Raw genomic sequence first — 14708 nt, 5'->3', positions numbered from 1 at the left:
TGAGGGAGGGCATTACAATAAATAAAACCACCTAAATCTTGAAGTGCATTTGCCTACTACAGAGCATTTGTCTGTTGACTAATGAATGAAAAAGAGGGAGAAGCAAACACACTTCCTAGCCCTCTAGTTAGAGGAACAAATATCATATGGGGAAGGTCAAGGCAACGGTTTTTCATACATACATAAATGACTATCTGACTTCAAGAACTAGTTAAGTTTTAAATTCTCAAAAAAAATTCAAGTGAACTGAAGGGTGATAATTTGAAGTACCTTTCTTCACCTTTAATCTGTGTTCAGAGAGCACTACCATTAACAACTTACAGTCCAGTCCTCTATCTACAAACAATACACGGTTGGCTTAGATATCTATTCATGTAATCTTTGAAATTCTTTCCTGACACTTATCTACCCACCTTTTTCTAGCAGAGTTTGCCTTAACGTCTTTGCAAGCAGCACTCTAACGTTAGGAACCCGATCATTTGCTAAGGTTAGCAAATGTGGCATCAGATGCACAGCAAACTGGTCCATGGGGAGGCAATCATCTTCAATGACCGTCTGGGGGAAAGAAATGACCGCTTTAGATTTGTCAACTCAGTCTAACAAGCCACAACAAAACCTATCAAACTTTTTAGTGACGACGGTACATTAAAAAAATGGCATGTTCCCACAGAGATCTAAACATAGTTTTTACTGCCCTAAGACGACTGGCAGGTTCACAAGTCACCTTTCACACCTGTGCTGCGTCAGAGACCCCAAGGGCCCCCTAGTTGGGAGTGGGTTGTGAGATGTGCCAGCTTCATAAACTGCTGGCAGACTTGGGAGAGGGTGAGGTGGGTTGAGGGCCAACTCTGAGGTAGCAGGTGATCCTATAATAGTCAAACAGCAAAGTCCTGCCCCTTTAAGGATAAGAAAAAGGGTGTCTGAGAGGCAAGGAGTGAAAGAAGAAACAAAGTTCTAGACAGAGAAATGTGTTGCAAACGGGTAAGTCTCACCTGGCAGACAAAGACAAAGGCTTGCCGACCAGACCACTTGGGACATCTGCCAAAATTTTCCACAAGTTCGTTGATGAGGTCCACTCCAAATGTGGGTGGTGTTGCCATGTGTAGCTTCTTTACCATCTCACTGACCTATGAGGGAACCCAGAGAAGTAAGGCATAGCCGCTGTTCTAGGACCCATTCATCTGCGGATCAAAAATTGTAAACTTTTAACACATACCAATTTGTAGGAAATCCAACGAACAGAAGAAACTTTATCTGCACACAGATTCAGAGCAATGGGGCGTAAATATTCATAAACATCTTTGGGACTATATAATTCTAGAAGTAAGATCAGCTGTCTACAAAAATGAATTATAAAAATAAAAATAATTAAAATTTAAAAACAAATCATGAAAGTAAGTTAATCATCTGAACAATCTATAATATTGGACTTTGTAAGATGAACACATGCAGGATTTCTCTCTCATGCACACAGTTACTTTCAAGATACCTCTATCAGGAAGTGCGGTTAAGCGATATAAAGTTCAAGGTGTAGCTCTTTCCACCCCACCCCCTGAATGTAAGGAAAACTAGTGCTGAGGAATTCTGTAGCAAAGGGTCCTTGTATGTTCACTTGGAACACGGAATACATTTTTTCCTTAGAATGTGCTAAGAAATTTCCATCTATATAATTCAGTTAACTAAATAATGAAGTTCTAATATTGTTAGGTCACCTGACTTGTCTGTTAAGACTATGAGCAGCTTCCAATGGAAACAGAACTTTGGTAGGAATACAGAAAAGATCCTCTGATAACTTTATTTTACAAGAACTCAAACTAACAGCTATCACCAGGCTAATCTGACAGCTGCAACAGTGTCCCTGAAAGAGTACCTTAGATGTGAATGATTTTTATCTATCAAATTTTACATTTAAATTATTCAGTCTATAATCAGTAGTAGGTAACTACACATGAATACGGACACTGCAGCAGCAGCAATAAATGCCCCTGTGTACATAACGAACCCACAGAGAGAAAGACATTTATTGACACTTTTCTGATACTGCAAACTTGGCAAACTTTTACTGGTTTCCCCTGGAGGTTCCCAAGAAAGTGAATACAGGAGAGAAAACTGGACAGAGGCACCCAGCAGACAGGAATGATAGGCAGCAGCGGACAGGATGAAGCCCATGTGGGCTTTTCAGGTTCTTGTCTCTAAGAGAGACTGACAGCAAAACCCGTGGGTTTGGGTAAGAACACATGCAGCAAAGGGAAGAGAAGAAAACTCTACCCCAAGGGAAAGGGTTGCAAACCTCTGCTGAGACTGACACCAGACAAAAGGCAGAGGCTGGCTGCCACAGGGAGGAAAGGAAGTAATTCTGAGAAAACTCAGACATGGAGTTTTCCTCACAAAGAACGAGGCTGAACCAAAATAACAGCCTGCTCCCCCTTCCTAGCAAGGTCCACCACACAATGTCACAGCAGTCTAGGATTGGGGGAGTGGCAAGAGACTGATCTCTATTACAGGAGCTCAGGAATAGCTAAAAAACTGAGGGTGGAGTGTGAATTCTTAAAAAGGCCCATCAGCACCATAGACTTACCCGGAGCAAGAGGCGCTTGCTCACAGCCAGAACTATAGCTTACAAGTGCACTGAGGCCAACCACAGCAATAAAACAGAACCCCTAAGCCAGCTGCATTCTGACTAGGAGGAGGACCCCATTTCCAGTCAGAAGTCAGCAAACTACAACTAAATGCAAAGACATTTGTAAAGTGCTGAACAAAAAAGTGCCAGCCCCAAAGTTTATACCCAGCAGAGAATTCTTTTAAAGATGCAGTTGAGGTTCAGAATCTTGAAATTCAACATTCCAATTTAAGACAAACCAAAATAAAAAATGGGAATTGAACAGTTCTCTAGAAATCATTCAAATGGTTAATAAGCAAATAAAAAGGAACTGAGTATTACTGGTCATTAAGGAAATGAAAATTAACACAAAAATCAGACAATGGACTGCTATTTCATATCCACTATAATGGCAGGTATACCAAAAAAAAAAAAAAAAAAAAAAACAAAACAACAAAAAACAAAAACGGGGGGGGGAGGGGGACAAGGATATGGAGAAACCAGAGTCCTCATACATTGACAGTGGGAATATAAAGTGGAACAGCAATGTAAAAGCTACAGAGCTGTCTCAATACTGGTGGCACCGGGGTTAAAAGTCTCAGTGCTATCAAGCTATTGCCAACCACTTGAGTTTGATCCCTGCCAGGGAGCTAGTTCACATGGCACAGCAGACCTCTCCTGTCTCACCCACTGCTTCCTACTCTGTCTCTGGTCAATCCTCTCACTCCCTGCACCTCTGGCCTATACCCAAGTTCTTGTATGCATAAACAAATAAAAGTAAAAAAAAAATCTTTCTTTTTTTTACATGCTAGATTTTTTAAAAAAATTATTTATTTATTCATACAGAACTGGGGTACAGGCCAGAGATGCGGAGGGTGAGAAGACTCACCAGAGACAGAGTGGGGTGCAGAACAGGCAGATCGACAAAGTACACTACTGAGGGGAGCAGCAGGCGGGTCAGGAGAGGTCTGCCACGTCATGTGGGTCACCTCTGGGGCAGGTGGGAATCGAACTCATGTGGAAGTGGCTTAAGGTTCTTAGTGCTGTGCTTTAACCCGCTGCGCCACCGGGGAGGGCCCAAAAGTAAAAATATTTTATAAGAAAATTAAAAATTCAGAATTACCAAATGACTCAGAAAATCCAACTTAAATTCACAACTGCTGTTCAAATAAAAACTTGTATATATGAATATTCACAGCAGCACCACACACAACACACAGATACAATAGACACCCAAATATCCACTGATGATTAATGGATTAAATAAACATGGTATGTTCATATAATGGAATAAGTCAATCGTAAAAGAGGAAAAAAAATTCTGATCCACACCACAACATGAACAAATCTTAGACATGATACAAAAGGCAACATGTTAATAATTTCACTTATATGAAATGCTGAGAACATATAACTCTAGAGACAAAGCATAGCAATAGCTGATGGGGTTGTGACAGAGAGAGATGAAGAGTGACAGCTTTAGGGTATGGGGTTCCTTTTTGGGATGATGGGATGTTCTACACTAGATAATAGCAATGGCTTCATAATATTGTGAACACACTAAATGTCACTAGTGGCAAATTAGTTTATGTGCATTTTACCGCGGCTAAAAAAAAAATTACTAATGAAATAGGGTTTTTCTAAAGAAAACAAAGCTGAGAAAATTTATTGCCAACAAGACCTGCATTCCAGGAAATGTGAAATAGGATACTGGCAGAAATTTGGACCTACAAGAAGTGACTGAGAAAAGATAAAGAGGAAGTGAATGATATAACTCTCCAAAACAAAATCTAATAAATTGTGATATAACTTACTCAGCCAGTTCAGCTCGAAAGCGCCAATTTCTACTATTATCTGTCACCAAAAACTCCTGAAGTTGATAAAGATATTCTCTTCTTTTGTCAATATGAAGAAGCTGAAGTAACAAAATAGAAATATTTGCTAGGATAAGGTATAGAAGTTATTTCTTTAATAATGTTTAAAAACAACTATAAAAAATATGAGCTATAGTTCTGAAGAAGTATTTTACTGCTGTGAGATTTTATAAATTCATGACCCCCTGAGAATCCTATTTACCTTAAATAGGCATTATCATCTCTCTTTTGAAATATTTCTTTCTTGAGTCTCTCAGTGGCCCCGAGCTCCCCAGTGTCTGGGGCGTTGTGCCTTACACAGCACCCTCCACTCTATTCACGACACCGGCGCCACCTTGAACTACCTGAACAACGTCAATGGTCTTATTCACACGGAAGCACAGGGGTGGTACAACAATGGGACATTGTAGGTGCTCAACCTACATTTTTTGTTGAGTAACAAAAAATGGAAAAGGGAAAAGTTAATTCCATAAATATTTAAAAGTAGGATTTTAGTCAACAAGAGGGAAAACCCTAAAATCTGCTGTAAACAAAAGCAAATATAACTATACAATCAAATAGGTAAGAATCACACTGGGAAAAAAAGTCTATGATTGATCTTAGAATGAGAAGTAGGCCTCTCCATGGAAGGTGTTCTAAGAGAAGAAAGTACTGAAGGACATCTTGAAACGACAGTTGATTTGATGCTGAAGTAACCGTGAAACTATTTCCTGCATGTTGTAGAACTGGGTGAATGACCAAACGAATGAATGTTAAGAACAGTTTTTAAAGGGACAGAAAAGATAGGAAGTAAAGAAAGAAGTGCAAATGATACTGGACTGGAAGTAGAGATGCCAGTTAAAAACTCAACAATTAAAAACCAAATCCTTCTTAGTTCCTCTACTGAAAAGGCCTAAAGAAAATGTACCCCAGAAGCAGTATGCACATTTAGCCCAGATTTTGGGTTAAATTCTGCTCTTCACTAAAAAAAGACCAGGGGCCTCTGGCGAAATAGCTGACACTCCAAGGAACAAGGCAAACATATAAAAGAAGTTTAAATGAAAGAAATGACCAAAATGATTAATTACATTGAATAAAAATAATTCTGAAGTCCATGGATACTAAAAAAATTCCCAAAGAGGAAAAGAACGGTAAGCTTATCTTTATACAAGAAAGCGAACTAATAAAACGAGAAGGAATTAAAAAAAATAGAGTATCAGTGTTAGACACAACCATCACAATTCCAACTGATTTAGGCAAGAACTACTTAGATGAAAAAATACTGGGTGAAAGACTGGGGGAAAAAGGTGTTCACTGAGAATGAAAGCACTGCTTCCCAAGTACTTATGGCAAGGAGGTGAAAGGTTGCTTCGCAATGCAGACGTGACCTCTTAGCACCACAGCCAGGTAAGCAGATGGAGACTCCCCAAGGAGCGGCACAGCCACGTCACATCGCCTGTGCCCACTCAGAACACAACTGGCACCTCGACGGACACCACACAGCTCTGCATTTATGCACACGTTTTGTATAATGACGCTCCAAATTCAAATTCAAATCCAAATTCAAAGTGAGAGCCATTCTACAAAACAACTTGGTTATTTTTTAAAAAAAGGCATTGGTATTAAAGACAAAAGATCAGGACAACTGTTCTAGATATAAGAGGACTAGAGAGAGAAGATATTTAAACTCAGTGATTCCTGACTGGATTCTGAATCAAAAGGGGAAAGCTATGAGGCAATTTTGGGGACATGTGAAAAAAATTTGTATGTTCATGTGCTCATGTTTTTTAAACACGGTGTTCATGTTTTTTAAAGAGCAGAAATATATCTATATCCCAAACTTGAGGATTATCAGTGAGCCACTTTGAAAATTAAAGTCTAGAAAGCAGTAATATTCCATAATGAAATAATTTATAAAGCTAGTGCTGTTTATCTTGAGACCATAGACTCTACATCAAAGGAGTAAATTCTCAGACTCCTAAACTATAATATAAAGTCTTCTAATTTACTATAAAAACTTTGACATATACTTAATTCTGTAATTTTAAGAAAGAAAGTAGTACAATCACTTATAACCATGATCTAACATTTAAAAACAAATTTAGAGGGGCTTTCTGGTGGCGTAGGGGGTCAAGTCTCAGTGCTATCATGATCTATCGGAGCTGTGGCCTGAGCTGGATCCCCAGCCAGGAAGGTGACCCACATAGTGTGGCAGACCTCTTCTGTCCCACCCTCTCTGCTCCCCCTCAGCAGTGTATTTCAGTCAATCTGCCTGTTCTGCTCCCCACTCTGTCCCTACATCTGTATCTGATTTAGCATAATCAGTTCTAAATTAAAACTTAAAGTGATCAGAACAGGGCTTTTTTTAGGGCACATCTCACTGTCCACTCATGGCTACATTTTCTCAGATAAAAAGAAATCTATATTGTTTAGTGCTAACAGAAAATGAAATTTTAGAAGAAATTTAAAAGTTACCTTCAAAAAATCATGCAAATGTTTAAGGACACCTATCCTGACTTCATCAAGGTCCTTTAAAAAACCATTAAAAATTGGAACCAGATCTGCAGCTGTTAACTGATCTCCAAGAATAACTGCAAGCTCATGGATGGAGAAGGCTAAAGTTCTTCGAACTTTCCACTGCAGAGATAAAAATAATTACATTAGTACGATAAAAGCAAGTGCTTAATACTGTAACGTTCACAACATAAGAAGACTAATCTTCAATCTCAGTATTAATGTAAATGAGTGATTAAATCAAAATCAAAATAATACTGGGCCCTTCCTGGTGGCACAACTGGTTGAAGTGCAGCACACAAAGTATTCTTGTAAATGAGTGATTAAATCAAAATCAAAATAATACTGGGCCCTTCCTGGTGGCACAACTGGTTGAAGTGCAGCACACAAAGCAGGCTGCAGTCACTTCAGCATGAGTTCGATCCCCAGCCCCAGAGGTGACCCACATGGTGCAGCAGACCTCTCCTGTCTCATCTGCTGCTCCCCTCAGCAGTGTACTTCATCAAGCTGCCTGTTCTGCTCCCCACTTTGTCTCTGTTGAATTCTCTCACTGCCCCTGCATCTCTGGCCTGTACCCCAGTTCTATATGCATAAATAAATAAATCTTAAAAAAAAAAATCAAATAATAGTAAGGCCAATTTTTAAATGTCTACTATTTATCAAAAGCTGGTAGAAAAATGTTAAATTCCTACACAATATGCCTTATCTCCTTTCCTATTATGGAAAAAAAAGGAAGAAAGAAAATCACTAACAGTACAGTTAGGTGATGACACATCAATCCCAGACTGCCAAGTACCATTCTCGCTCTACTCCTCCCTCCCAACTCCCACAACGTCTGTATCTTGGATTAAAAAATAGTAAAATGTTTTGAAGGAGGTGGCAATTAAAGAAATTTTTTTAAAAAATAGACAGCTCTGGAAAAGAACTCCTGAACAGAAGTTCATTTACAGAAAATTCCATTAAAAACATCTCCATATTGCCTTAATTATCAAATTTATACTTTGCTACTTAAACTTTAAAACTTTACCTTGCTAGAAGCCATTTTGAGCAAAGGTTTTATCTCTGTCCCCAATTACTAGAACCACTTAGAAATCAAATTTTATGTTCATGTTCACCATATCAAAGAGATGAAGATAGAGAGGCTCTGGTGGGAAGAAGGGACAGAAGTGCTTGCCCACAGGTACCCCTGGATTCTATGGGGTACAGAATAGAGCATGCTATGAAAACTGAACTTCTACCACAACTCTACCACTGAAGCCATCTGTCACCCAGGCACCAGTTTCCTAACCTCACAGGTTAGGGAAGAACTTAAGCTATGCTCTCTCATGATTATGTTCACTTCTGACTTAGTCAACTCCTGCAATTCTTTGAAAATGCAAAGTTACCAGTTTAAAGGAAACCATTCACGCCCCAGTTTAAGTCTAGCCAGACTTTTTTCTTAGTAACAGATTTAATTTCACTCTTTGTGGACAAGACATAAATTTGTCAATAAAGCCTGGGAGGAAAGTCACAGATGTCCAGAAAAAACAATCTGAGGTGAATATTTCGTATCTTCTATTCTTTCAAAGGGGTGGTAGTAGGATGTGAGGACAAGAAAAGCACACACCCTGTGAGCCATGAGCCATCTCTGCCTCTATGGCAACACTCACTGGGTGTCCAGGGGCCCAGACCTAGCAGTGCTACCATTACCATCACTCTACTAAGGTATTTTAAAAATTGAGTAAAACTGTTTCCAGGGGGTAAAACAAACCCTGCATTTCTAAGAATTAATCCATACATAAACTTTATAAAGTAGCACATTTATAAGTTAAGAGCTTAGGATGCCACATGTGAAGATAATTTCTAACATTTTAGATTAAAAAGGAAGCCACCAGGCCCTCCCTGGTGGCACAGCAGGTTAAAGCATTGCACTAAGAAGCTTAAGACACTTCCGCATGGATTCCCGCCTGCCCCAGAGGTGACCACATGGTGTGGCAGACCTCTCCTGCCCCGCCCGCTACTCCTCTCAGCAGGGTACTTCATTGATCTGCCTGTTCTGCTCCCCACTCTGTCTCTGGTAAATCCTCTCACCACCTATGCACCTCTGGCCTGTACCCCAGTTCTGTATGAATAAATAAATAAATCTTAAAAAAAAAAAAAAAGGAAGCCACCAAACTGTGGGACTGGGAGTACGTACAGAAAGCTCTTTGGTATTGCAGAGAGGTCTCCAGTACATAATTTCCTGCAATACTAAGCACTTGCTAGTACAGGAACAGAAATGTAGTTAGGTTTTGAAAGGGGAAACATGTGCCTTTCTGTAATGCACGCAGCCTGCCGCTGCTCAGCTGCTTTACTCACCTGCATGTCTGAAGCCAGGGTCTCATAAGTCTCTCTCAGACAGTGCCAGTTCTGCCTGCCCAGAGTCAGGGCCACACCTGGAAGGCTATAGGCACAGTGCTTAGCAATTTCAGTGTCTACTGTCTGTGCACGAGATGGGTCGGTCATAGATAAATATTGATCTAATAGAGCCTGAGGTACAACATCCTAATGAAGAGAGACACGAAAGTGATGCACTTTGAGTAATTTAAACATGAGTAAGGCAAACTTAATTTTAAGATGGGCTTAACATAGCATTTTCTCAAATAGTAGAGAGAAACCAACGTCAGAATTTCAGCCAGTAATTGAAAAGAGTTAAGGAAAATATGCTAAGGGAAATACATATGTACATATATACATACATATGCAAATAAATAAAAACAAGTCCAGGAGACTAACAATGAAGTATGATCTTAATACATAAAATAATTTAAAAACACAATGACTAAATTAAAAATAAAATTTTAAATGAGACCTGTACCTTTCAATATTGGCAAAGATTGTAAAGTATGATATAAACTAGCAAATATGGTTATACAGGTACGCTTGGGTACTTGCTCTGCAGAAATTTAGCAACTATATAAACTTAAAGTGTATATTACCTATTTGTATAAATGTTAGGAAAAGATGCACATACTGGTGACCTAGGGGTTAAGTCTCAGGGCTACCTTACTACAGCCTGAGTTTGTCCCCTGGCCAGGCCAAGGAGCTGACCCACAAGGAGTAGATGAACTCTCCTTGCCCACTCACTGTTTCCCTCAGCAGTGTATTTCAATAAATCCACCTATTCTGCCCCCCACTGTGTCTCTGGTGAATCCTCTCACTCCCTAAACCTCTGGTCTATACCTGTGTTCTTTGGCACAAGAAGTTAAAAAAGAAGAATGCACATACAATCTTGCTTATGCATGTATAATTCTTTAAAAAATTAAAAGGGTAAAGTATGAACTATCATATTTCAATGATTATGAGCACAGCTTATTTTTCCATATTTAAAATCTCTGAAATTGAACTGCCAACATACCACTTTTTAATGGCTTTGAACTAATTTTTCATGTTTTCATCTCTGAAATGAGCACTCTACCTTGTAATTCTTGGCGATGGAGGCATGATGAAATACCTGGGCATTATGGTATGATACTATTTATCTTTGAAAGACAAAAAGGGTAATGTTTATCTACTCACAAAAAGTTTAAAAAAATATGGGTGGAGCTGTGGTTCATGAAGTTCAGGATCACCAGTGTGGGAAGAGGATGGTTTTGCTTACATTTTATACTGTACTATTTAAATTTTGTTATTGAAAGAATGAGAAAAAGGGTAGGAAAAAAAGTATGTAAAAGAGTATGAAAAAATATGCAGAAAAGAAACTCATGATAACAAGGACCAGATTTGGTGAGAAATGGGTTCAACAGGAACTAATACCAACACAAAATAAAGCATTTGAGTCACTTACTTGGACTTTAGATCTCCTTTCCTCATCAGGACTAAAGCTACTACTGGTGCTCAAGTCTGAGTCATTATGGATATAGTGAAGAGTCGAGTGCATATTCTGTTAGGAAAAAATATGTACTTAAGGGGCTGTTGCCTTCTTTAGTTGCCATCATATAAACTATCTCACTAAGTTACTTACCTTTCAGGAATGCAAAACCATAATAAACATATACAAATTCCTCATGCTTTAAGTTTATAAACATACCGAAGGCCTCATAAAAATTCTCCTTGCTTTAGACCAAATTTGCTAGACAGATTCCTAAGTGTGTGAAAATAAATTCCAGAATGAAAGTAACTAACAAGAGAAGTTAGAAGTAATTTTGAAATGGCCCACGTATCAAAAATTACTGTTTATAAAATACTATTTAGAGGGTGCTTTCAGTCAATAGTTTGAGGCCACAGAATGTCACATGTATTTTTTCTTCTGTTTATTTTTGGCTATTAATTTCTAATTTCATAAATATCTATCTTTGACAGTTAAACAAAAACAAAGTACCTTCTAAAATGCAGCTATATCACAGTATTTAAACCTCTGCTGTGATAAGTGGTCAGTGTTTCATTCTGAAGCACTGGTATTATGCAAAACGTATAACTATACCAGAAGTTACCTACCAAAAAAACCACAAATCTACTCTAAGAATTCTCCTGCTATCCCACAATTTGTGCACAGGCACAAGCACTTTCCTGAGCTTATCAGTCAGGCCACTCTGATCTATACCCATTTGATTGTAGAAGTTAGTGGCGTATTCCTTCTCCCTTTTTATGTAAACCAGAGATAGGAGATAACAACATTAAATAATGCTGGCTTGGTGGGGACATAGTAGGAAACTGGGGAAGGGTCATACAGAACAGCTCCAAGTACACAGCAAAGATGATGCTAGTAACAGTACCCACCCTCACACTCCAGAGTCCAGATAATGCCACTGGCCCTCCGCAACTTGGCCTCAAGTCCCGATCTTCAGCTCAGAATAATGTGTTGCTTGCTGCAGTGAAATGGTCCGATCAGAAACAAAGCACCTCTCCAAAAAGAAAAGGGAAGAGTTAATTATTCTTGATAAAGGGCTTTGTTTCCAGTAAGACTATTTCACTGCAGTGAGCTACGTTAACATTAAGGCTAACAGAATGGTCATGTAGACAGGATTGGGATTCACTTTTCAAAGCATTTAACAGAATATGAATGTCAGAGACAGGATGTGGTGACAGTACCCACAGTACTTTTACTGCATGTAAAAAGGGAGGCTGAGAAAAATCAGTAACAGACAATGCAGCAACAAGAAAAGTGACTAGCTACAACTATGACCCAACAAAAGACCTCTAATTTTTCAAACTGCTCTCACTTGACCAACACCTTACTGAGTGTGTTACCTCAACAGCATCGCTGATTAAAGGCACAGAAGCATCGTGGTTTATTTTACAGTTCGGTAGCTCATTTACACCAAGCTCATCTTGCACATCACTCTTCTTTTCTATACTGCTGGCCTCTTCCCGAATGTCCAGAGTAGAAGCACGCAGCGCGGCGGATAGCACGTCCACTTGTGCTATAGGCAGAACAGGAAAACGGCAAATGAATGGCAGAGTTACCAAGTGAGCTTTTCCTCTGCATTATACATTACCAATGAGGTACATTTTTGACATTGCCATCAAAAAGCTGAATACAACAAACAACACTCTACTATGGTAAATCATTAGTCCTCTGAGAGAAAAAGTAGGTGACTAATATGCTTTCATGAGATTAAAAATGTTTATCCACTACTATACATTATTCTGCGTTAGTACAAAAAGAGAAATGCTATCTAGATTTGGAGGTACCTCCAATTTATTAAAAGGAGTCAATTTCAGTATAAGTTAACTATGTTTTGGTAGTGCATGAATCAAACTAACAAGGCTTACTTACTAAGCTACTTTAGCAGAAGAGCAGTCACACAAAGCCTGCCAATATAAAACAATGGCAATTACAAATATTTTTTATTGCAGATACATTAAACAGCTCACATCTTATTCCAGTGTTCATTTTTCTCTAGTTCATTCTCAAAATGAATAAAGCAGCCTTTCTTCCCCCAATAAATGAAAACTTAGCAAAAAAGTATTATTTAGCATTATTTCAAGTAACAGTCCACTTGGATCTTCAAAACAAAAAATTTAACCTCAAATTTATTCAGTACAAAAACTAATTAAAGAATGTTAAAAAGGTACGCAGAGTGACCATTTTATTAAGATAACATGATATTATGCTGTAGCATTTATAAAATTTCTATTCTAAATACATTAGTACTTGGCAATAAGGATAAAAGAAACATACAGGATGAGGCTCTATTCTATTAGGTCACTCACTGCTTGTTAAATTAAGGAAAATGAAGGTATTTAATCATAGAATGTTATTCATGAAAAGTACCCTCATTCTCTTGAGAATTTTAGCTGCAATATGCACTAACCCCTCAAATCACTTTAAATTCCCTCTTTTGGAAACTTAGTTTCCAAAACACAATAAAAATAATGCTAAATAAGATAGCATGCTATATAAAGGTCCCAGGCAAAATGCAAACAGTGTGGTCCTTTATACATCTTGATTCTGCTCTTCACGAAGTTAACAGAAAGTGCCTTACACAAGTCATTTATCTCTGAATTGACTACATTATCACTGACACATTCATCTTTAGATTTACATATTTACAGAGTTTAAATGAGTTACACAATGAAGCTACCTTTTTCAGAAAACAGTTAATAGAAATGGCGGCAAAGGCTAGATGCATAAATTCTCCAGTCACAGAAAGTAGTAGACTAATGTTTGGTTAATGCTGAAATTGTAACATATACCCCTAAGACTAATTTAAGACAAATGAGTAAGATCTGCATTTGACTTACAATGCAGACTGAAATCCCAGGAACTAGGGTCCTATAATAAACTGAAAAAGATAACTGAGCAACACTAAAATCTCTGTTGCTAACTCTCTTGCTAATAGACTCAGATTGAGATTCCAAGGGATGGGCTTGAATTACTATCTTCCCCACTGTGATTTCTGAAAATACTCAGAGAACTGCACTTTCCTCCTACTTTAGTGTGTATCTCACACAATGTCACCGAACACTAACATTACAGGGGTTGTTGAGATCTGTTCTGCTTAACTCTTGGTCACTCTCTGATATGAAAAACCAGGCATGTTAATCACCTGACAGAACGTCTTTATTTGGCATAAACCTGCCAAATAAACTGATCGTTTTAAAGCATGGATTTGTGAAGAAATAGTCCCTTCCTCTCCAGTGACATACTCATAAACAGGAACCACTGAGAAACCTTGAATTTGACTTCTTCCCTGAAAAAAACCTTTGTAATCTCTAACTTCTGCACACTATACTGTGATTAGTTACAAATTCCTAATAATTTACTATTTCAGTGAGCATTTATTTTTTAATTTCTGACCATTCCTCCTATAAAGGGTCCACACCTTCTCTTGAGCCTAAATTGGAAAGTATTCTGAGTCTGGGCAGTTTCTCCTTTTGTAGTCTATGAACCTAGCTGTGGAAAATCAAGCTAGTGTCAGTAATTCTACTCAGTTGTTGCTCAAATTCAATCCTGAAATCAGCTTGGTGATCCCAAATTCCAAGCATTTTGAAATGCTTAGGTAAAGAAGAAAAGCTCAACTTTCCCAGTAAGTATTCAGAAAGGGGGATCTCTGTTCTATAATTGAGAGATTTCTTTTCTCTGACATGAATTCTTCATTCTAGTCCCTGGAAACACTATTAAATCTTTTTATTTTTTAAGATTTATTTATTTATTCATACAGAACTGGGGTACAGGCTAGAGGCTCAGGGGCAGTGAGAGGCTTCACCAGAGACAGAGTGGGGAGCAGAACAGGCAGATTGACGAAGTACACTGCTGAGGGGAGCAGCGGGCGGGTCAG

General features: G+C 38.4%; 1 protein-coding gene across 1 annotated transcript in view; it reads right to left on the bottom strand.

Moving 5' to 3' along the window:
* Positions 1–14708, bottom strand: part of PPP4R1 (protein phosphatase 4, regulatory subunit 1) — a 40557-nt gene that overhangs the window by 2367 nt on the left and 23482 nt on the right. Inside the window, exons 10-17 of the mRNA XM_004683739.2 lie at positions 12175–12347; positions 10772–10867; positions 9304–9489; positions 6928–7089; positions 4414–4514; positions 1217–1337; positions 993–1127; positions 414–555 (exon numbers count right to left, since the gene is read on the bottom strand). Of these exons, the coding sequence (XP_004683796.2) occupies positions 414–555; positions 993–1127; positions 1217–1337; positions 4414–4514; positions 6928–7089; positions 9304–9489; positions 10772–10867; positions 12175–12347 (1116 nt within the window). The remainder of the gene's footprint in view (positions 1–413; positions 556–992; positions 1128–1216; positions 1338–4413; positions 4515–6927; positions 7090–9303; positions 9490–10771; positions 10868–12174; positions 12348–14708) is intronic.

This window comes from Condylura cristata, unplaced genomic scaffold (genome assembly GCF_000260355.1).
Source record: "Condylura cristata isolate star-nosed mole 26May11 unplaced genomic scaffold, ConCri1.0 scaffold00016, whole genome shotgun sequence".
Classification (NCBI taxonomy): Eukaryota; Metazoa; Chordata; class Mammalia; order Eulipotyphla; family Talpidae; genus Condylura; species Condylura cristata.
Note: the sequence above shows the minus strand (reverse complement) of the source record. Positions and strands in the feature narration are given on the sequence as shown.